Genomic DNA, 25,157 nt, shown 5'->3' with positions numbered 1-25,157 from the left:
ACATGGGGACCACCTTAAATCGCCTCCAATGGCATTTTGAAAATTTTTTTCCACTGGAGGGGACCAGTGGTGGAACCCGATCGGGTTATAGTGGAGTTATATAACGCAGTATTTTACTGCGCTATAGGAGAGAGATAAACTCCTATAACACAGTAAAATAATGCGTTATAGGTGAGACAGTTCTGGATAGCGCATTATTTTAATGCGTTATAGCACTTAACAGCTCCGTCTCCGTTAGTACTATAGCGCAGTAAAATACTGCGCTATAGGTACTTTGGTAGCTTATTTTTTATTGGGGTATTTTGGTTAAAAAAAAAATCGGAGGCATTTTGGTTCCGGACTCTCATACAACCCCCGCCCCACTCCCGCCCCCACGCCCCCCCAAAAAAAAGGATAAATAACATTAACCTTTTCTTGAATTGGGTAACCTTTTTGTTGATCTTAGTAGAGTGAAAGACCTATCATAGTTTTGTTGGTATAAATCCATTTTGGCCCCCACAAGCTAAGTCACTTCTTTTTCTTATGATCTCTTTGGAATGTGGATTTGGTGTGACAAGCTGTACCATATATTATGGTGTGTCGGGTCGGGGAATCTTTTTTTGCTATAAGCTACAAACAACACCTCTTTCCATTACTATTACTTGTGGGCACTCTAGACAAACGTGTGCAATGTCCTAATTATCTCTTCCTATTATCTTATTTAATTTTTGTTACGACTAATTTGTTTTGTGTCTCTTTTTTAATTTGTTGCGACAATTTGTTTTCTTACCTAAAAAAGAAAAAGCGAGATTCTTGTGATAAATAATAAACAGAGATAGCAAGACAAATTTATTTCATTCTAAAACAAGTCAAATCACGCAATATCATTTACTTAAAAGAATTTGAGGTTTAGTTTAGTATATATCAACTATCAACGTCGAAAGAGGGACATTACAAATTTCTCCGAGTAAAAATTATGAAAAGGGGTGAGAAAATTAAGAGTCAGGGTCAAGTCTACGGTACAAACCTTTTATGATTTTTCTGAGTTTGCTATGTTGAATTGCTAATTGGCTAGAATCTTTAAGGGTCCCAATTTGGTGTAATGTTTTCTTTCTTGAAAACCTCTTTTTTCATGAGGAGATCTCTTTTCTTTTTACGGTCAATATGTTTTTGTCTCCTCTTTACTCTATCCAATTACTACAAAGTTGAACAAACGATGTGAACATTGAGCTATACATTCACACACCCATATAAGAGGCAATTTATGCACATAGTGATGATTACTAATTAGTATGCATTTTAAATTTTGCGACAATCAATAACTAAGTAAATCATATTTGTTATAAAATATATATATGAATGTCCATATAGCCTAGGTTTTCCACATGTCCTAAATAAGAATAGGTACATGTACATTTAGTGGCATGTATGAAATGAAGAAAATGAAGCAACACAAGTTTGATTTTAACTCTTGGTGTTGTCATTGATGACTTCATCAAGAGATTTACCATCTCTATAAATAGATGGTTAAGTTCTCAATTTGTAAAGGGATATCAACAAGAAGTGAAATACAATCTCTCCCTCCTTTCTACAAAGTTCTTAGTTTGCTTCTCTTGTTTATTTCCAAATATATAGTTTTATAACACGTTATCAGCACGAGTTTCTAATCTTTTATTTGAGTTTAGCCCATATCGGTACTACCGTCTTTGTGTCATCCATGCCTTAATGAAAATCAAGGTATTGTCCTACCCATCTAAAATAATATACTTATGCAGAAGTTTTTTGTTATTTAAGGGGTTGCAATTATAAATCATCCGGGAAACGGTTCACGACGGTGTATGTAATCAAGTATTGTTTGCAATTCTTCATGAGGTTTGGGTATCTAGTAAGTTATACTAGTATCTTATAATGAAAACAGTTTCCATCACAGGTAAAGTGATTTGAGCCTTTTGCTTATTATTGTTGGTTTAATATTTTAATTCACTTCTAATGTTACATGCTATGTTTATATATGCGTATGTCGTGGTTAATTTGGTACTTGTTTTTAGAATGATCCCAGAAGTGACATTCATACTTCACAAGTCTAATGTATCACTACATTTATTTATATTTATGGATCAGGATCACTGGAAGTGATGATTCATATATAGGCCTCCATATTGTGATTTATATTGAAAATATGTTAGAGAAAAATCTCTACATTATATGCATATCTCGATTTGCTCCTGAAGTAGCAATATCTTAAAAGAAATTTTAAGCTATCACAATTTGATATGCTTAAGGCCTGCACGTTCAGATGATTGTGTTCCATTTTTGAAGAATGAGAACTTTTGATATAAGCTATAAATATAGATCCATTCCCTGAAGTGAATGTGATAATATGTAGTAAAGCCTATAAATATAAACGTGCATTTGATTGTGAAAATATCATGATCCATCTCCAGAAGAAGTAGAATAATTGAAAAGAAATATTCTGAATATTATATGCTTTTCTCCCGAAGTACTAAACTCATAATTTTGCTCCACGAGTAGCAAACTTTGAATTCTACTCCAGAAGTAGTAAGCCTATGTATTTTGCTCCTGAAGTAGTAAGGTTTTTAATTCTACTCCTGAAATAGTACAACTCTGAAATCTACTCCCAAAGTAGTAGAATTCAGAAATTTACTCCTGAATTAGTCAACCTTTAAACTTTACTTCCGAACTGGTAAAACTTGAAACTTTACTCCCGAAGCAGTAAAACTCTGAAACTTTACTCCTGAAGCAGAAATAATTACCAAAATATCTGAGAAATACTCTGAAGCAATGTCTTCTTGTGTTTGAGCAAAATAACGAGCTATTGATGAGCGTCGTATTTCAAGCACATTTAAATAATCAGGTTTCATTCCCCGAAGTGAATGAACAAATACCACAACTTATCTCCTAGAGGGATAAAATACAAGGAATGTAGATGTTATATTTTTGTGGTATGAAATTCAGACATTGCTACACGTACCTGTCGTGCGTCGAAACATATTAAAGCATCATTCTAAGGAAAAAGGAAGCAGAGTAGAATGCTTTCTCCTATAACCACATTAATACATTATGGTTAGTTGTTATTGATTTCCTTGAAGGAAATAACAATTAATGTATCTCTTTATGAAGGATTTGATTATTATGTATTTGAGTTTAGATACAAAATACTCAGTTAATGATGAATCTCCCTGAAGGAGATGTTTGAAATATTGAAGTTTAGAATTCAATGTTTATTTCGTGACACCAGTAGTGTCGAAATTTGCTTTCATGGTACCAGAAGTATTTAAGAAATATTTGGTAATAGAAATTAATGATCAAAGGCTCCAGAAGAGATAATTATTTATTTACAAGTATCATGACACTAGCAATGTCCAAATAATATCTTATTATGATAAATAAATTGAAGTCTCTTGAAGATGTTATATATGATAATACCATTCATCGTAGATCATAATTGGTACGATCGGACACTGTAGTAGACCTGAAGTTTACTAACAATAAAAATGGTTATCATATTGAGACTACAAATGATCGGAATATTAAATATCTTCAAGTTACTATGGGTAAGAAATACACAAGTGAAATGTTATCCGAGCATGATGAGATCATATACCACGATAAACCAGAAGTTTATTGATATACAATTTCATGCAATAGTAAACCAGAAGTTTATTAAAAGAAATAGCACTCGTCATAGTAAACTTGAAGTTTACGGGTACAGATAATTTTATCAGTTGACAAGACCATTTTGATCGTCCTGATTTAAATCTGATGTGCTAATTGAGTATTAAAAACATATTGAAGAACTAGAAGATTCTTCAAGAATTTGTTTGTGTTGCTAGTTGTCATGATAAGTTGATTACACCAGCTAATGTTGGGACTGAATCCCCAAAATTCTGAAAAATATAAAAGGTGAATGTGGGCCCCTTCACCTGCAATGTGATGTCTTAAATAGATGCATCTATGAGACAGTCACATGTATGTTTATTGTCAACTGCAGTTTGACATTTACGAAGTTGCTTGCTCAAAATGATTGAGTTGGAAGCACAATTTTCAGAATATGTAATCAAGACAATCATCTTGATAATGCTGGTTTATATCTAAGTTGGTTTGGCATTAGATGCCTCCATAATACAGCCAAACCATTGCTTATGAGAACAGAGTTTCAGATGTTGGTCTGAGATATGATATATTGCATACAACAGCACTTGTGTGCTTCAGATCAATAAATTTTGATAAATTCTCCCCTCATATTTGGTTCAGGGTCAGGAACTAGATATTTCCATCTTTTAGCATTTGATGTGCGGTACATGATTAATGGATATACCATGATGCACACAGATGTATTTTCCCAAAGAAAATGGGGACATATGTCACTAAAATAAGGGGTGGAGAATAAGCATCTAAGAAATATGTTGTGAATTATCATCAGTATGATCCTCAGATAATTCAAGTCAAATGCTGGATGCATTTGCTGACCCAACTATTTCATATTTCATCTGCAAAATGTTCCTAATGTCTCTGAAGGATAGAGTCTACAACATGCATGGAGCATGATAGACCAATCGGTTCCAAATATAATAATCCTTGAAAAAAGGGAGGAGCAAATGATCATAATAAGGAGGCAAAGTGCTCTTGAAGAGTCGACGACATAACACTTCATGAAACCTTATGCGAGGTTCAGGTACCTGAAAATAATGAAGTGATGAGATCTCAGTAAGTTATTTCGAATTGCGAATCGATATAACATGATATCTTGTCGACAATATTTTGATACAATATAGCGCACAATATTGTATAAGGTTGTGAGGATTTGATTTCTACGTCTCTTAAAGCATGTTGTTGTGGAAATAATTACCAAGTAAAATGATGCATCTTGGTAAACGTAATGTTTATTGGGCCAGTAGTCCAAACATCAGAAAATGTCACATTATTTATAATGATGGAAGTTGTCACAGCCTATATGGCTTACTTGACAAAATTTATATGAAAATTTCTGAAGGATTCAAAATGCCTGAAGCATATACAAATTCTTGGGAAACTTGTTTAAAATCCTTAAATGGATTAAATGAATCAAGGCTGATGTACTGAAATCGCCTTAATGAATACTTAATGACGAAGGGTACAAATAAGATCATGTTTACCCTTGTCTCTATATGATAATCAGAACCTTTCAAATTATTATGCAAGTTGATGACTTGAATATTATTGAAGCTCTTGAAGAGTTTCCAAAAGCACTTGATTATATCTGCTGAAATGAGAAAATTGAAATGGTCCTGAAGTACCATATATTTGTGCAGTTGATGCATTTATATATCTTGCTATAACTACAGGCATGATATAATTTACTCCAATATGGAGTTATTGAAATAGATCAACTGCATATTGCAAATGAAAGCCCTGACATGAATGTATTTGTCCTAACCAATACTGTCAAGTGTTTTGGACATACAGGGCATTCATCTAATCGACATAAGAATTCAATCCAGATGTGTTATCTATTTCCATGAAGGATTATTGTCATGACAATCAAATCATAGAAAGACAACAACAGATTATGAAGCAAGTCATGATGTACTTGTCCTGATTGCAACAATATTATACGGCGATGATGCAACTCTATCTGAGAAAGGAAGATGCAGATCATCAACCAGTTCGTCAAATGATAATGTAACAGATCTGATAAAAGCTCTGTCAATCTCAAGATATGATAAGTTGGTATACAAGATTTGTTACATCATCGTCAAGAATTATGTGATGCTTTAATCAGGGGGAGCAAATACGCACTGTACTCTTTTTTCCCTTGACCAAGGTTTTGTCCCATTTGGGTTTTCCTGGCAAGGTTTTTAATGATGCAGCTCTCAAAGCGTATTACTAGATATGTGTACTATTTTTCCTTCATTAGGACTTTTTCCCACGGGGTTTTTTCCTAATAAGGTTTTAACGAGGCACGTCATCTATTAATGTTTTAAAGCAATCCGGGCGCATGTGGGATAACCGCCTTAGTGAATATTTATTAAAGGAATGCTACACAAATGATGCAATTTGCCCATGTGTTTTTATAAAGAAAGTAATATCGGAGTTTGTTGTACTTGTTGTATATGTTGACGACATAAACCTTATTGGAACTCCTGCAGAGCTCAAAAAGGCAATTGATTAGTTAAAGAAGGAATTTGAGATGAAAGATCTTGGAAAGACAAAATTATGCCTTGGTTTGCAAATAGAACATTTGACAAATGGCATTTTTGTCCATCAATCTGCCTATACAGAAAAAGTGTTGAAACGATTTTATATGGATGAAGCACATCCATTAAGTACTCCGATGGTTGTTCGATCACTTGATACGATTAAAGATCCGTTCCGACCTCAAGAAAAGAATGAGGAAATTCTTGGTCCAGAAGTACCATATCTTAGTGCAATTGGTGCACTAATGTATCTTGCCAATACCACAAGGCCTGACATAGCATTTTCAGGTAATGTGTTAGCGAGACATAGTTGTGCTCCTACAAGGAGACACTGGAACGGAATTAAACACATATTGAGTTATCTAAAGGAGACTATCGATTTGGGCTTATTTTATTCTAGCAATTGCAGTCCTGATCTTGTTGGTTATGCCGATGCAGGGTATTTATCTGACCCACACAAAGCTAGATCTCAAACAAGCTATGTATTTATTTGTGGGGGCGCTGCCATATCTTGGCGATCTACAAAGCAGTCTATTGTGGCTACCTCATCAAATCATGCTGAGATAATAGTTATTCATGAAGCGAGCCGTGAAGTTGTGTGGCTGAGGTCAATGATACATCTCATTCGAGAAAAGTGTGGTTTGAAATGTGATAAAATACCCACAATCTTATATGAAGATAATGCAGCATGTATTGCCCAATTGAAAGGAGGATTCATAAAAGGAGATAGGACAAAACACATTTCACCAAAGTTGTTCTTCACACACGAGCTCCAAAAGAATAGTGATATCAACGTGCAACAAATTCGTTCAAGTGATAATATGGCTGATTTGTTCACCAAGTCTCTACCAACCGCAACTTTCGAGAAGATGGTGCACAAGATTGGAATGCGAAGACTCAAATACTTGGACTGAAGTTCTCATCAGGGGGATTTAATACATGTTGTACTCTTTTTTCCATACAAGGTTTTGTCCCACTGGGTTTTTCTTGTAAGGTTTTTAATGAGGCAACCAAAATGTATATTATTAGAAATATGTACTCTTTTTCCTTCACTAGAATTTTTCCCACTGAGTTTTTTTCTAGTGAGGTTTTAACGAGGCATATTATCTATCAATGGACATTCTAGGAGAGTGTTATAAAATATATATATGAATGTCCATAGCCTAGGTTTTCCACATGTCCTAAATAAGAATAGGTACATGTACATTTAGTGGCATGTATGAAATGAAGAAAATGAAGCTAACACAAGTTTGATTTTAACTCTTGGTGTTGTCATTGATGACTTCATCAAGAGATTTACCATCTCTATAAATAGATGGTTAAGTTCTCAATTTGTAAAGGGATATCAACAAGAAGTGAAATACAATCTCTCCCTCCTTTCTACAAAGTTCTTAGTTTGCTTCTCTTGTTTATTTCCAAATATATAGTTTTATATCAATATTCAAATTTTAATTCATATTGCTGGAAGATTCCATGAGCATACACAGAGCACATGCAAATTCTACTTTGATGGCAATTTCAGAGTGACTTTCTTCATATAATCTGTGTTGATGTTCCTATATGCCTCCTAATTGTTTAGTGATCTTAATAAAAACAATTGACTTATACTCCCAAAAACTTACACATGGCATGTCTCCTTTATAGCGTTGCACTACATGTTTAACAACGTTTAATAAAATCATGAAATTACACAGTAAATAAAAGATGATGATTCTCGACAGGTTCTGATCGATAAAAGAAAAAGAAAAAAGAAAAAAAAAAGATGATCGAAGATTGACAAATTCGATTTGAATCGAGCTAAAAGAAAAAGAATATTACTAATTTCATATGTTTTAATTTATGTGGGACGTGAAATTAGAAAAAAATTAGAACTTATAATCTTAAACTACATAACATTTATATAAATATAAAAACATTATCATTAGAAATAAAATAGAAGTATAAACTTAAATTGTTATTGAATGTAATAAGACATTATCCTTTTTCATAAAGAACCAACAGATTAATAGTAAAATACTAAAAATATATTTACTACTCAGAGAGAGAACATGAATATAATGGGGTGAGAGAGAGCTACAATATTAAGTACTCGTTTAGATGAATGGAGTAGTTTTTGTTTACATATTAAATTTATATAAAGAAAATTATTAAATGTATATAAATATTTAATTACATATCCAATAAATAGAACAATATGAGTTTGATGAGGAATTTAAATTTGTATTTTAAATTCCGAATCCACATGAGGCGAAAAGAAACATGCATGGATGGGATAGACTTATAGAATGGCCATGCATGGGAAGCAAATCTTAAAAGGGAATGGAATCAAGAGAAAATTGCCCTCCCTCTATATGCACACTACTCCCCAATCTGTTCAAGATATGGTAAGATATGGTAAGTGCACATGAGGAACAATGCTTGCATCACCTGTATCTCTTTGGAGGATTTTTGTGGGTCCATTCCCTCCCTACCCAACCCCCAACTTTCCCTTGCCAAATCTCAATATAGTTAAGTTTTCCCTTCTTTCAGGTACACATAAATGCGTAGCTATACATTTCTCCTTCTGTAAATTGTTTTCTACTAATACTTAGGTGAAACCAACTTCCCAGCAGATCCTTTAGTATAAGTAGCCAACCCCATTTTTAAAATTTGTTACTGCCTTTTTTCTTTTTGTCAGTTTAATATTTTTTGAAGTAGTATATTATATATTAAAACTGGTCTTACTCAATTTTACCACCTTTTCTTTCTCCATTGCTTGCCTTGTAATTCAAAAATCAGCTTTGGGATGAAATCTGGTCAGATCTTGCTTTGTTGGTTGTGGATTTTGGAAGTACTTATTTCATTGCAAAGCCAAATCTCCCCAACTCTAAACTCCTCTTCTTCCTCCTCATCATCATAACACAAAGACCAACAAAGAATCATAACCCCAACAAGAAATTAAGTTAAAAACCCAAACTCTATTCTCCTCAAAATTACTCTCTGTACGTTGTTTTACTCAAATAATTAATTTGCAGCAATGGGAATGGCAGCTGCAGAGGCACAGTTTCATGTTTTAGCTGTTGATGATAGCTCAATAGATAGAAAGCTCATTGAGAGGCTCTTTAGAACCTCTGCTTGCCAAGGTTATCAATTTTAGCAAGAAACTCTTTCAAGATTAAGTTTTTATTACTACTTACTGATTTTCTTCTGCATTTTGATTTTATGGCAGTCACTACTGTGGATTCTGGAAGTAAAGCTTTAGAATTTTTGGGGTTACACCCAAATCCCCCTTGTGTTTCTCCTCCTAACCATCAGGTAATAATGAAAATTTTCTTCCTTTTTTTTTTTTTTTCTTGAGAGTCATGTTAAAGTTTCCATCTTCTCTGATTTTTCTTGGATTTTCCCTGAAAGTTTAATCTTTTTTAGTTTTCTGTTAATTTGCAGGAAGTGGAAGTAAATCTTATTATCACAGACTACTGTATGCCTGGGATGACAGGCTATGATTTGCTCAAAAAAATTAAGGTGCAGTATCTTTGTTGTTTCTTTTTTCCCCCTCTTGCTTCCATATTACTCTTTGAAATTCTTTTTTGAATTCTACATTAGTTTCCTTTCTTGGAAAATTGTATTGGACAGAAATTTTCCTCATCAAATTGCTTGTGGCATTATGGAAATAGTACTGCTTGTCTTTTTTCTCACAGTAGGCTCTTCATTTCCCATAGCAACATGGGGTCCTTTTCTCACCTTTCAATTTCTGAGATCAATTGAGAATCTTGTTAGAAAATCTTGCCCATCTGTACTACATGATTAGATGTGGAAAGGACATGTGCAGCCTATGGTTGTGTGTGTCTTCCGTTTTTTGCTTCCCTTTTGAACTAACTTTTTCTTTTACCTCTTTTTTTGCACATCAATTATCTAATTGGTAAATTTACATGTATATCCTTTAATGTTGACAGGAATCTTCATCTTTGAGAAACATTCCAGTAGTCATTATGTCATCTGAGAATGTTCCTTCAAGAATCAGTAGGTAAGAACTAAGAACAAAGAACATCTTTTCCCCTTAGTTTTATCTTCATTTCTTGAAGATTATTGGATAAACAAGAAAGGGTTGATTCAAGATTATTTTCTGACTGATTCATCAGATGCTTAGAAGAAGGGGCAGAAGAATTTTTCTTGAAACCAGTCAGACTAGCAGATGTCAATAAGCTTAAACCCCATATGATGAAAACCAAATGCAAAAGCTTTCATGAACCTGACAAAATTGTCACAAAGGAAAATCAAGAATCAACAGAAATAGAAAATGTTTCATCAGAACAATCAGAGCCACAGCCAAAAACAGAAACAGATACAGAACAAATACTGGAAATTCAACAACCTCAAGGCAATAGTAATAAGAGGAAGTCCATGGACGAAGGTCTATCACCAAAGAGAACAAGGCCTAGATACAGTAGCCTAACTGCAGTCTAATCTTATCACGCAAATATTTCTTTTTGGCTTTTTGAATCAGATAACTTTGTTTTTCTCTTTATAACATGTTTTTTGTTACATAATTTGGATCATACTTAGATTTAAGAGAAATGTAGGAGGAGAAATGGAGAGAGGGAAACAGAGGTGAGATTGTTTCATCTTAGTAAGATGAAATTCACACTTCAAAAAAAGAAGCATTCAGCCAATTTTGTTTGCTAATGTGAGAATCATTGTAGATAGAACTGTATTGACATTTTCTTTTTGTAAATGGACAAGCATTAATACAAAGGTGGTGTCTTTTTTTATTTCTCTTTTGTTTTATACTTAGTTCTTTTTTTTAAGCCATCACCACAGGTTACATGCACATATAGTGTTGGAGGTTTGGCTTGACCCCTACCTCATATATTAGAATCCAAAAGCTGAAAACATGAAGGAGGGGGATATAGGCCTTACTTCCTCAAAATACTTACTGCGACTACTCAATACTTTACATCTCTGAAGCTCCCAAAACTTGGAATTGGTTAGTGTAAGTATACATGTCACACCTACAAATTATACAACCTATCACAGCTATCCTGAGAAGGTGATCCAAGAGAGAATAGAAACTTCTAATGGAGAATTTATCCTTGTCATTAAAGGTTCTATCTCTTATAAGTAAGGCATCAAAAAGTTGGGGAGATAAGTAACTAGTGTTAGGAAAGAATTCAGTGTACATCACAAGCAGAATTAGAGGTGACTTGAGAAGTTCCCTGAGCAATTCTGCCTGGGTTCACTTCAGTGGCTTGACCATTTGTCAATGCTGAGATCTGTCTGGTAGGGACTTTCTGGATTGCATTTGATGTAACGTTCCTAAGGAGTGTGATACATGTTAGGAATACAAAGCGGAGCCAAATTGCCTCTTATTTTTGGACAGAAGGTAAGATTAAGGATACTTTTTATTTTTTGTAAAGTGGAAACCAGTGTTGTACAGAGATTCAATGAATTGCTTCACAGACAGCTTGAAGCAATACAGATATATCAAACTGGTTCCAGTTCCATTTCTAATCGTTCGCAGATTCGACCAATGACTATCAAAGATTCTTCTATTGGCCTTTCTTGAGATTGTTGTTTTGTTGAATCTGTTTAATTATATGTGAAATTCGCAATGGTTTTTACTTAGCTCTTTCCTTTAGAATTGTCTGAATATAACTTGGTTAGAAGAATTTTTAGATGGATAATCATGGGAATGGTCTGAGCCGTCATGTTGTTTGAAGATAAACATTTTTTTGAATCTGGAATCCAACCGTACAATAGTATATATCCAACATGAAACCATGATTATCTAGAAAGAGCATCCCATCATCAACATTTATTAGAATATCACTCTACTCCAAGTAAATAGGTTCCACTAATGTTTAACTAAGTGCTTTAAGTTTCAATGTTGATTGGAATATCACTCGTACTCCAGAATGAGAAATTATTTATTTGGTTGCTTTAATCCTAATTCACACTTAAGATGACATCTTATTATCTCCATCTAGATTTCATAATCATCCGATGAATTGTTAAACAAGGGAAGTGACATTATGGTTAATAGATATTTGTAGTGCCTCAGAACTCAAGCAACAGAACATTATGGTTATTCAGAGAATTTGCCGTTCCTCTATGGTACTGAGGGAAATACCGGTGAAGCTCGTCCTGGAGCTGGGGATGCATCTGGTTCATCTTTCAGCAATGGAGAATCAAACTTTCGAGTGCTGAATGAGAGTGTATTCGGTGCTGATTCAATTTCGTTTGGGTTCTTGGGGCATATTCCTCGTAACTTTAGTTAATCAGATTTAACAGCAGACATTTCCAACAGTTCTAGTTTGTTCCTGTCTGAGTTAATATTTCATTTGTGTGCAGAGCTTTATCTTTCTGATATCTTCTCTTTATAGATATTTTGGAGAGCTACTCTGGATCAGCCTACCTAGCAACATATACTGGCAATTTCCTAGATCCTAGATCCTCATGGAAAAGATAGTCTCATTAATTAATAGCTTTTGGTCTTCTTTCCCCCATATAGATATTCAATAGAACGATTTTGTTTCGTGATCCTTGGGCATACCATAAAGTGTTAGCTTGAGGGAAAACATATAAGGCACATACCGATACTAAATACTAATATCTCCTTAACATTCTGCAGATATCAAGAGATTGGATACTATATCAGAAGGCAAAAATTACGATGATTTTGCCAGCGATTGAGTAAATATGCATTCAGATGGTATCATCTTGCCACTTCATCCTCAAATGTCATATTTAGAAATGTAGTTTGTTGAATGACCTTAACTGAGCAATTTTTTCTTTCTACTGTGTTTGCTGTTAAAACACAATTTCATGTACTACAACTTTGTGAAATTGGGTCAACTCCTATCACATTTAATTTGTTTGAATGATTTCAATGATTGCAGGTGCAATTATTCCAGTACATTTTTTTTAATTTTTTTTTTGTAAATAGGATTACGAAAGTGGATTCAACCCTTCTGAAGGTGACCAAGGTTATAATCAATCAACATGGTCTGGTATGAAGAGTAGGAAATACTGTAAATCTTGGAGGTTGCTGTGACTGCATTTATCTTCTGTAAAATGAGGTCAGTCCTAGAAATAAAGCATTATTATGATGTAAAAGTTGTCTATAGGGCCATGATTGTGAAGATCTGATGTAATTTGTACTCGGAAAACCTGAATTTTGTTTTTCATGGAAACTAATCTCTTTGTCCTTTGTATTTTAATGTTTTGCAAATTTTTGGTTACTGACATTATAATTTATTCGTCCAAGAGTTGAGCTTGGATGATAGTTGATGCGTTCTCAAACAGCACACCAGCTAGTGGGTGTCAACCCCTATGGAATTATTTTATAAGTTGGAAATTTGTGATTCAACTCATTCTTTAGTAGTTGAAAGTTGATCTTTACGTAATAGTCTCGTGTATTTAGTTTCTACCTTGTGCATAATAGGCAGGACATAAACATCATATCTATGGTAATTCTGTTGAAGCTGGCATCGAATTTTTCTTTTCCTTGAAGAAACCACCAAGGAGTTGTTAACTCTTATTATTGAGAATGAAATGAAAGTAAGTTGAAAAGGGGACTGGAACAAAACTTCCACAACAATATAAATTGAGAGAGGAGGCACACTCCCAAATTCTTACATTGAGAAAGAACCTGGTGAACGGTGGTTCTCACTTCTTCAAAGTAAAATTTAATAAATAAACAAAAAAAATCCTTCTTCAAAGTAATATCTAATAAATAAATAAACAAATATAAATTGTTATTATTTTCTTGAAAGAAGAACTTTAAAAAATAAAGCTGAAGAAGTTTAAGTCTGACTACTCAAAACAAGTTGTTCTTTTTTTTTTCTTCTTTTTTTTTTTTTTTTTTTTTGGGATAGGCTCTCAAAGCAAGTTTCCATGTGAGTTCTTGGTTAGATTTAACAGATTTTTTGAGGATAGCAGTTAGTAAGGTTTAGGACAAAAATGACCATCTTTTTGGACATTAAGGACTATTTTCATTATGGGGTATATGTTAAGGACCAAAATAGTCCAACCCCTATACAGTAAGGACCATTTAGATCATTTTCTTGACTCTCTCCTTATATTAGTCAGCTATATTTCAGGCTCATCCTGATATGTTGCCTCTGGTTTGGTTAGGTGACACTAAATTGGGTGAGTTCCAGTATGGTTGAAGGCAGGAGAATTCAGCCATCGCAGGACATGGAGTTATTTTTTGCTTAGATGACCTAACCCTCGCTATAATCTATATTTCTGTTGGTTATGATTCAGATATATGCATATTTGTTGATTAGCTGACTTCTAAGCCTTGTCATGAAATGTTTAGTCAAGCTTTGCTCAGTTAAGGAGTAGTCTCCGGTCCCTTATTTTCTTTTGGTGCACCCATAGAGTTCCTTGTTGTACAGAAGATTGAGCGTAGTTTGTAGAGAATCATTTTTTTTTTTTTAAGATTCTTTACCTTTTGGTATACATACGGTCAGTTTTTTGGCCAATTTATTAATGAAAATACATTTACCTAATTAAAAAAAAAAAAGTCATACATATTCGACCAAAAGAGTAGAATTTATTGACTGTTGAACTTGTTTCAACTTCTTTTGCCTTTCCATCTTTCGAAAAAAAAAAAGGTGCAGAAACAATAAGATGACTCTTCCATCACTTTTAGTGAAGCCAACTCTAGAATCATGAATTAAAATGTAACTGACAAAAACACAAACGTTGAGTATACGTGTGGTGGGTGACGATCCATGCTCTATGCTAGGCCAGTTGTAAACGTATTGTTAAGGTCGTTTATCAAATCATTAACATCGTTAATCCCAACAGAAATTCGAACTAGATCCTCAGTAAGACCTCTAGCCTTCGCGTACTGCAGCAGGTATAGCCGCATGGGACATGAAACCAGGCAGGCTTAAAAATTTGATTTTTAATAGTATTGGAAAAAGAGGATAGAGCGTATATACTCACCAAAACTGACTATAATGCTGAAGTATTTGGTAACCTCAACTACATGCTTAGAGAGTGCCAATGACCCTGTCACAAAACTCATTATAGATCCTGCACCTTTCGCCTGTAACACCAAATGCCAATGGAAAATCGTAGTATTGCTGGTAAACTAAGAACAGTAAAATTAGGACTAAAATACCTGAAAATTGTGCAAAGACCTGCCAGGATGCTCGGAAAGACCAGCATAGTTAACCTTCTTCAATCGAGGATGGGATGATAAAAATTCAGCAATTTTTTGTGCATTTTCCTGCCATATTGTGTAAACCATATATTATTTTCATGCCTACACGAAAAAAATGTGACGCAATAGATGAGATCATTTACCCTTAATCAAAATTCTTGTGTTTGGAAAATGAAAAATTTATGAATACAAAGTGTTTTTTGCCTTTTTAATGAGTTACACTCGATGCAAATTCGACTTAAGTCACAAGTCATACACACGCAAATCCAAATTTAGATTAGTCACAAGTCTTATGCAACGCAAATTCAATCAAACAAACCGCCGAGCATTGGAATAGTTATACAAAAGAAAAAGAATCTTATTGAGATTTCACTAACAAGGGATGTAAAACACACAATAGATTGAAGGTTAAACATACCAATTTTTCAGGAAAAAGAAGAGGAAATGGGAGGATATACTCATTTAAATAGAAGAAAATGATCCTGCAAATTTCTCGTGTGTAATTTTTTAAAAATAAAGATCTCTTATAAGAAATTATGAATGAAAAAATGGAAATTTGATCCATTTGCTTGTGAATTTTCACCACTTATTAATTTAATCATGTATGAAGATAAACGTGAATTGTTGCGTTATATTGACAGTAATATAATCTAAATATAACAAATTTCAGGGACGAAAGCATACATTTTAATTAATAAAATAAATGTATTTTGTAGAATATCATAAGGACTAAAATCAAAATGAATTAGGGACCAAAAGTGGTATTATCCATTTTGAGGAACTGAAACTGTGAATAATTAAAGATATAAAAAAGGCGGGCAGTTGAAAATTTAAAGGCCAATTTTGTTGTATCCAAAGGAAAGGTAAAATGGCGAACCCCAAAACTCTCTCTTGTCAGTTTCCTTATTGATTGAAATACTTACTAGGAGTAGTTATTGCTTTCCATATATTATATGTTTGTTTGTTGTTATGCTTATGGTTTGGAACGTGGGTTCTTGACTATTCTGTTTGAATTGCTGATTTTGAAGATTTACTTATGCTTGGCACATTTGGATCACGGATAATAAATATGAAGAAAATTTGTCTTATTATCTTCTAGTAATTAGCAGCTTATAATTTTAATGCAAGAAAGACCAACATGTTAATGCTAATTTTATCATTTTGATTCTTCTTCTGTGCTTACAATTAGTTTTACCATATGCTTTTTTGGAGACTTTTCTCTCAATGTGGGTTCTTGACTATCTGTTTGAATTAGATACCAATTTTGCCCTTTTTATTGCTCATTTTGAAGATTTCCTGATGCTTACCAAATCTGTAAAGAAATTTAGTCTTATGATCTAGAATTCTAGATATATATTTATATATTCAAGTATTGAGCAGCTTGTTTCTACGGAAGAAAGATCAAAATGTTAATTTTACCATTTTGAGTGGTCAGTGTCATGTACATAATTTGATTCTTCTTCTGTTTCTTAAGGCTGTAATGGCATTAGCTGAAAACACTTGGCCTATGAAGAGTTGGTTTTATCCGGAAAATATAGATTATTAGTAAGATTACTATTAGAAATTCATGGAAAGGCGGTGCCACAAAATTATGCTTGCAGAGTTCTGATTAACATCGTAACGAGTCAAGCTTTTATGTTGGAACTGTTTTTCTCTGTCTATTGAGTAATAAAGATTTGACATTCCTTTGTTCATTATGGTGTGATTCTCATGCGAATTGTTTGTCAATGTGATATTTCATTGGTAATATTGTTGTTAGAGAGATGAGACTGATGTGGTAGTCTGAAGCATGATAACCAAGTTAAGCCCTAACCAACTTGCAATTGGATGATTTTCTCCCTGAAAATTGTGTTTGAACTTTATTTTATTTGTTTTTTTCTGAAGGTGCTGCTGAATTGCTTGTATTTTGGAGAAATTTTACTTTCTACCTCTCATGGAAGCTTTATTTGAAGAGTATGCTGCCTTTGAAGATAAAGTGAAACGTACCGTGTATATAGACAACCTTTCGCCTTTGGCTAAGGAGTCTGTTGTTAAAGCTGCACTTGATCAATTCGGTAATGTCATTCAGATCAAGATTATACGAACCTACCTTGAACTGAAAAGCATGGGACGAGCTGCTTTAGTTGAGATGCAGAATGCAGATGAGGCAAAAACAATCATCTCTGAGATATGCAATTCCCCTTTCATGATCTCGGGCATGCCTAGGCCTGTTAGGGCACGTTCTGCTGTAGTTGAGATGTTTGATGACCACCCAAGGAAACCTGGTAGGAGGATAATGTGCCGCTGGTTGGGATCCAGTGATCCTGATTTTGAAGTGGCTATGAAGATGAAGCGTATAGTCAGGTACCATGCAAAAGAGGCCAATTTTTTGCTCAAGGTAAGTGTCCACTTTTTTCGGCTTTCAATTGCTCATAGAGTTGGTTTTGTGGCTATAATACAAGTACTTATAATAGTTCCTTCTCTTCATGCAGCGCCAATTGGAGGAGGAAGAAAAACTAGCGAAAGAGCAGTCAGAGTCCTTGAACGCAATCTACAATAAGTATGAACTCGTCCAACATGTCTGCAACAGTGGAACTGCCACGCGATTGGCAAAGCATTATAAAATGCGTATTTGCTGATGTATAGAGATATAAAGATTCAACTGTTAAGCAAATGACATATTTTACTTCTTGTGAAGGACTTCTTTTCCAGGCAGTAGAAGAGCTTTGTATGAGCTATCATTCATGTGCTCTTGAATTGTAATTGTTAGCTTAAAATGTAGTGCTTTACAAGACGTCATGTGAACCTGCAGTACTCAATTAACCTTTACGCTATCGAGCTAGTATAGCTTTTGCTTTTTTCCATTTTTGGTGGAAGAAGCTAAATGTAAGCAATGCACATGTATATGTGTCGCAGCAACTTAAATTTGACCGGTGGTTGTGAACTTGTGATCCCTGGTTTGAGCAAAATTTGCACCTACTTCTTCTTTTGTCTTTTCCGTGATAAAAATGTATTGTTGTGAAGTGACTAGGGGCATTTTTATTAAAAGAGACTTTTGAGTTACTTATTTAAGAATTTAGGACTCAAGTTTTAAAAATTAGGTAAAAGGGACTCTATCCCCCTAAGTTTTTTTAATTTACACAAAAACCCCTAAGTTTTTTTAATTTACACAAAAACCCAAAAATAAAAGCACTTTTTACCAAAAAAAAAAAAAAAAAAACCTGTACGTTTTTCTCTTAAAAAATACGCAAGCAACTATTGGTTGCTTAAACAACTCCTTGTTGCTTATACAATAACCTTGTATCTCATTAAAACTAGGTAAACAACTAGTAGTTATTTAAATAAATAAAAGTTGCTTATAATAAACAACACGAAGTTGTTTAAGCAACTCATTATTGCTTATACATGAACTCAATTGGAAATTAATTGATTCATCACAAATGAAAATTAACTAATATAAAAACCTTGTTTCTTATAAAAACTAGTCAATTGATGAGTGATTAAATCCAACTTATTAATTTTATCATCAATTAATTGACTATACTAATAGTTTAAACAAAAATTTACTGATCCAGTGATAATGGAATCAATGTTGTTTGATTATATGAATATTAGAACATCAACTTATTGACTTGATAACAATTAAATATCAAACGAGTCGTTCAATGAGTTATTAAAACCAACTTATTAATAATATCATAATTGATCGCAAAATTGTTTGACTCTACTAATAGTTTAACAAAAATTTGCTGATCTAGTGATAATGGAATGAATGTTGTTTGATTATATGAATATTTGAACATCAACGTATTCACTTGATAACAATTAAATGTCAAACGAGTCGTCCAATGAGTGGTTAAACCCAACTTATTAATAATATCACAATTGACCGCAAAATTGATTGACTCTACTAATAGTTTAACAATAACTTATTGATCTAGTGATAATGGAATCAATGTTGTTTGATTATATGAATATTTGAACGTCAACGTATTCACTTGATAACAATTAAATATCAAACGAGTCGTCCAATGAGTGATTAAACCCAACTTATTAATAATATCACAATTGATCGCAAAATTGATTGACTCTACCAATAGTTTAACAATAACTTACTAATCTAGTGATAATGGAATCAATGTTATTTGATTATATGAATATTTGAACATCAACGTATTCACTTGATAACAATTGAACATCCAATGACCCGTTCGATAAGTTCTAATGTAAACAACCAACAGTTTCATAAACAACTTCGTGTTGTTTAACATAAATAACTACTATTTGCTTAAGCAACAATCGATTGTTTGCTAAGTTTTCACAAGAATTGGGGTTCTGTTGTAAGCAACTAGGAGTTGTCGAAACAACCTTTTGTTGTTTATTGTAAGCAACTTTTTGGGTTTTGTTAAAAGTTTTTGATATTTTAATTGAGTCAATCAATTTTGCGATCAATTGTGATAAAATTAATAAGTTGGATTTAATCACTCATCAAATGACTAGTTTTTACAAGAAACGAGATTTTTATATTAGTTAATTTTCATTTGTGATCAATCAATTAATTTCCAATTGAGTTCATGTATAAGCGATAATGAGTTGCTTAAACAACTTCGTGTTGTTTATTATAAGCAACCTTTATTTATTTAAACAACTACTAGTTGTTTACCTAGTTTTAATGAGATACAAGGTTATTGTATAAGCAACAAGGAGTTGTTTAAGCAACCAATAGTTGCTTGCGTATTATTTAAGAGATTTTTTTTTTTTGGTAAAAAGTGCTTTTATTTTTGGGTTTTTATATAAATTAAAAAAACTTAGGGGTTTTTGTGTAAATTAAAAAAACTTAGGGGGATAGAGTCCCTTTTATTTTTTTACACTAAGTTTACAAATATTTTAATTCAACCCCATCTCTTCATGGGATCTTCATAATTAACCCCTAATTAAATGTTTATAACAAAAGAAAAGGAAAAAGAAATAAAAATCCCCTATTCTTCATTCCACTCTCAGAGAGCCCTTTTAGCTCATTTTTCCAAGTGACTACTGAGTGTGCTCAAATTCCAAGAGAGACAAAAAACACTGTATAATCTCGTTCTCATATCCCTAAGCGTAATACATAAAAACCTCTTGAATATTTATAGAAAAAATATTTTTTTAGGAAAACAAAAAAAAATATACTAAGGTTTTTTGAAGGGAAAAGTGTTCAAAACACACTTAAACTATGAGCAAAGTTGTCATAACACACCTAAACTTTGCGGGGGTCCTATGACCCCCCTGAAGTTATTTTTTGTGTATTATCTACGCTTTCAAATGGACAAAGTCACCCAAACTCGTTTGAGTGTATGCACGCGCTCCACTACAGAAAATTTGATATTTAGCAACCACTTTTTAACGAAGGGAGATGAATCCGGTCGTTATAAGTGCACTTATAGTGACCAAATTTTTTTCCAGTCGTTAGAGCTATTTTTTTCTTTCAATTATCGTGCCTTTTGCTTTGTGCCTTTTGTGTTGAGTTTGTGACTGTTCAAGAATTTGTGCCTTTTTGCTTTCCTTTGTGATGAGTTTAAAAGATTTAATTATTCTTCAATTTGGTATTTTTCATTTCTCCACTTTCCAAAATTTCAAATCCAAAAAAACTCCATTGTAACGACCAAATCAAACGGGTCTTTTTCGATATTATATAGGATTTGTGACATTGTCGACATTGAAAACATGATTAATCATAGTGGATTAAAATAGTAGAACCAGTAAACAAAAACTCCATTGGGGACGTCGAGTTTCGACTTGAAGCTTTCAGACCTGGGTCTTCAAATTCCGGATTTGATGAATAAAATTCTTGGTTGCTGATTGTTTGAAGCTGAACTCGAGCTTAGAAGACATCTAGAACGTGAAGAAGAACTGAACGACTCCATGACTGCCATGAACAAAGTTTGAAGCTTCGAACTCGAATTTCCGGGCTGCCGCAAGTGAGCTCCATTTCGAGTGGGTGATATATCAAAAGAACCGGAACGTCGAGAGGAATTCAAATCTGAAATTTGGTGATGTTTGGTTGAGATTTGAAGTGCATTAGGATCAAATTTCAGTCGAGTTCTCTATGAAGAAGATGAACTGTAATTTGCTGACTAGATTTTATCAAAGTTGTCATAACACACCTGAACTTTGCGGGGGTCCTATGACCCCCCTAGACTTTTTTTTTTCTTTTTGTATTATTTACATTTTTATATGAAATCTTACGCTCTCAAAGAGAGTAGATACAATCGCTTGTACAGGTCACCATATAAAAGCGTACAAAATACACAAAAAATAACTAAGGGGGTCATAGGACCCCCGCAAAGTTCAGGTGTGTTATGACAACTTTAGTCATAGTTTGAGTATGTTTTGAACCCTTTTCCCTTTTTTAAAAATACTTATAAAATCAGTCTAATAAATCCTGGAATTGTCATATGGTAGATAACGACTCGAGATACAATACAACTACCAAATGCCTTTTAACTTTCGATTTACAAAAAAATTTGGTGTTCAATAAGTGCAGTTTTAACGATATCTTTTCGTACAGTAATTATTATGGGAGTCGGCAATACAGTAGAAAATTCATTCTAGAACTTTATTTTATTATGGCTTAATTCATATGCAGCCCTGAACTTATTTTTTATTTTATTTTGGCACTTTAATTAAAAGTTGTTTCTATTGAACCCCTAAATTCGTAATTAAGTGTGTCTATCAAATACAATCTGAATTACATAGTAGGCGTTTGGACATGCGATTTGAAACCATGGTTTGAAACCAAGAGATGAAATCAACGTTTAGACATGCATTTCATCTCATGATTTCAAACTATGATTTGAAATCCCAAATAATCCAAAAAGGCATGATTTGGGGTTTCTAACCATGGTTTCAAAATTTTAAATATAAAACTTGACCCATAAGTTTATATGTTGTAAAAAAAAACTCATAAGTTGGTAGATATTTTTAACAATTACTCCCACCAACCATTTACCAACCTTTATTTATGTCTACTATGAGTGAGGATTATATTAAAGAGTAAATTACATTACTATTCATGTTAAATTTTCGTTTTTATTGAACTAAAGTTTGATCAATTGATGTTGTATTTTTTACAAAAATAGTGCATTAATTTTGTTATGAACTATGACTTGCTCATTTGGTAAGATTATATAAGAATTGAGAATATTTTGATAATTTTCACAACTTGTGGGGTTTTTATGTCTACAAAAAAAAAATACAACTTAAAAAATCCAAATTGCATGTCCAAACATGATTTCAAATCATGGTTTCAAACCATGTCCAAACTACTCCATAGTTCTATCTTCAATGTAGTAACATGCTAATATATATTCTAATTTAATGATGTCATCTTTTAGCTAAAATTAGCAGCAATTGAGAGGAAAAAAAGACTAAGCTCTTAATTAAGCTGGCAGTAGAAGAGCAGAAACCGATACATCCATGACCTATAGAATAGCTTAACACACATTTAAAGTATTACTTCACCTTCATTACCATAATTTAATTTTTGCTTCCAATAAAAATTAGTTTTAGAGGGTTTGATGAATACACTTAAGAAAAAATTCAGGAGTTCAATAAAAATAACATTTAGTTGAGGTGACAAAATAAAAAATAAAAAAAAAATAAGTTTAGGGGGCTGCATATCTTTTATTATTTTGTCATATCACTTACTACTACGGAATGATGGTCAAAATTCGCAATCTATTCATCATTCAAGTGTACCTTTTTAAGAAGTAGAAGGGCCGGATTGGAAATTTAGCAACTTGGGTACACGCACTTACTTGTCTTTTGCCGACAGCATGCAAATACCAAAATGGTCAGCAAATCCATATCATTTCTACCCCTATTTATTGTACAAATTATTCCTTAAATGGTAAGTCAGTGAATAATATGATATATATCCCTTTTTGTGAAATCAAAAGACTTCCACAAAATTTTGATTTATCCTTGTTCACTTTTGTCTGATATGTATGAATCTACTAGTAGCTTCTTTGCAGCTGTTGAAGCACAAATACCGGATTCAAAAGTTTGGTGGTTGGCAAATCTTGGATCTTTTTGGGACTGATTTATTGAAATTCAAAGGGGTAATCGGATTTGGGGTTGTTCTAGAAAGGTGAAAGTTTTTTGGGTTGGGTTGGGTTGGGCTTGTTTGTATTAAATAAATATTGGAAAAGAAGAAGGAGGATGGCGGTTCAATGGAGTATGACACTGTGGATGGCTAAGATGGTGTGGATGGCATTGAGTGCTTGGGTTGTCTCTTGCTTCACTATTGCTGATGAGGTTGCTGCCTCGTTGAGAACCGGTGATATTGGTCCTTTTCATGTTGGTTGACTGCTTTTCTACACAACAATCATGTTGATGTGGGTCATTTGTGGATAGTGTTTTCCTTTTTGCTCTTCTCTTTTGTTTTCATTTTGTGAATTGTTGCTTGCTTCTTACAGATTTTGTATATGTATCATTTACAGTGCTTCAACTAATTTGAATACTATGTATTTCCTCTCAGATAATTCATTTGTTACAGCTACACCTGCATCATCTATGTAAAATTAGCTATACTTCTGCTGTGGTATTATTTTCTTTCAATGTTCTGGATGAATGTGGTTTGCAAAGGGTCGTCGTACTTCTTCAGGACACAGTGGTAATAGGGCTGAAGCTTCAAATATTCGCGTGTTCAACTCCTTATCCACCAATCTTTCTGTTTGGGTAGCAACAATATTCACTTCTTGCTGATATGTGTGCAAAATAGATATCTCTGGATAACCCTCAGGCAGAGGCGGAGCTAGGATTCGAAGCTTGTGGGTTCGGGGTTCTAATTCTTTAAAGTTACTGGGTTCTTAATTAATAATTTGTACATATTTTGACAAAAATTTTAATATAAATATATGGTTCGGATAAAAGTTACTGGGTTCGGCCGAACCCCCACCCGAAGGGCTGGCTCCGCCCCTGCCCTCAGGGGTTGGCCTGGTGGCAATTGGCTTGAGCCTTGGGGTGCTCCCTTTCAAGGTCTCAAGTTCGAAACCCACTGGGTGCAAACAATTTCTGAGGGCCATCGGACTGGGTAAAACCCTGAATTACCCGTGGTGCACTTGCGGGAAACTCCTTGCCGAGGGCCTGTGCACCCCCGGGATTAGTCGGGGCTCTAAGAGCCTCGGACACCCGGTGCTTAATAAAAAAAATAGATATCTCTGGATATGATAAGAACACTATATATTTCCTCTTGGATAATTCTTTTGTCCCACTACACCGGCATCATGTATATAAATTGCAGCCACAATTCTGCTTCGATATTATATATGCATTGAACGGCTATAACGTGTACTGTATTACAATTTGAGGTTCTGCTGCCTTCCATATGAAGGAAAATGTTCTCCCTTAGGAAATTGTTTTTTGAGTGTTTGGTTGGATACAAAAGAGACATGGCATAAGGTAATTCTACAAGGTGTAGGATAACGGTATGAAGTAATGTTCTGGTGATATTTTTGGGTGTTCAATGTTGACAACGATGTCTAAGTATTGATCATAACAAGTGAGATTGAATAGGTGTTGTGATATTTGTAGGAGGAATATAGCTTATGCCTATAAGTGATGGAAGTCATTTTCCTCTAGCATTTTTCTGGAACACATTGTGCATTTCATGTCATACTAGTACCTGTAACAGGTCAAGCTTATCACAGCTGCACTCTGATCTAGACAGTGCTGGGATCTTTTTCTGAGTATCTGTGGTATCTCTTTGGTACTACCTAATAGCATAAGGGGCCTATTGGAGTGCTGTCAAGGGCAGAGGATTTTGAAAGGGGTGTGCTATTCCTATATGCATCTTTTGGATTTTGTGG

At 33.8% G+C, this 25,157-nt stretch overlaps 2 protein-coding genes across 6 annotated transcripts; both read left to right on the top strand.

Annotated features, from left to right (window-relative positions):
* Positions 1 to 8,702: 8,702 nt before the first annotated feature.
* Positions 8,703 to 17,948, top strand: LOC132614950 (two-component response regulator ORR10-like). Of its 5 annotated transcripts, none has more exons than XM_060329495.1 (6): positions 8,703 to 9,298; positions 9,385 to 9,470; positions 9,600 to 9,677; positions 10,109 to 10,179; positions 10,295 to 12,864; positions 13,099 to 13,437. In XM_060329495.1, exons 1-5 carry the CDS (start codon positions 9,193 to 9,195, stop codon positions 10,617 to 10,619), a joined length of 666 nt encoding a protein of 221 aa, XP_060185478.1. In that variant the 5' UTR covers positions 8,703 to 9,192; the 3' UTR covers positions 10,620 to 12,864; positions 13,099 to 13,437. The 5 variants fall into 5 exon arrangements, with proteins under 5 accessions (XP_060185478.1, XP_060185479.1, XP_060185481.1 ...); XM_060329496.1 differs by having other exon boundaries at positions 13,052 to 13,437; XM_060329498.1 differs by lacking the exons at positions 8,703 to 9,298; positions 10,109 to 10,179 and adding exons at positions 17,215 to 17,707; positions 17,802 to 17,948 and having other exon boundaries at positions 9,414 to 9,470; positions 12,784 to 12,864; positions 13,099 to 13,231.
* Positions 17,949 to 23,130: 5,182 nt separating this feature from the next.
* Positions 23,131 to 23,856, top strand: LOC132613986 (uncharacterized). The gene has a single exon (XM_060328313.1). The coding sequence runs from the start codon at positions 23,509 to 23,511 to the stop codon at positions 23,653 to 23,655; it is 147 nt and encodes a 48-aa protein (XP_060184296.1). The 5' UTR covers positions 23,131 to 23,508; the 3' UTR covers positions 23,656 to 23,856.
* Positions 23,857 to 25,157: the final 1,301 nt, after the last annotated feature.

Source organism: Lycium barbarum, chromosome 10 (assembly GCF_019175385.1).
Source record: "Lycium barbarum isolate Lr01 chromosome 10, ASM1917538v2, whole genome shotgun sequence".
Lineage (NCBI taxonomy): Eukaryota > Viridiplantae > Streptophyta > Magnoliopsida > Solanales > Solanaceae > Lycium > Lycium barbarum.
Note: the sequence above shows the minus strand (reverse complement) of the source record. Positions and strands in the feature narration are given on the sequence as shown.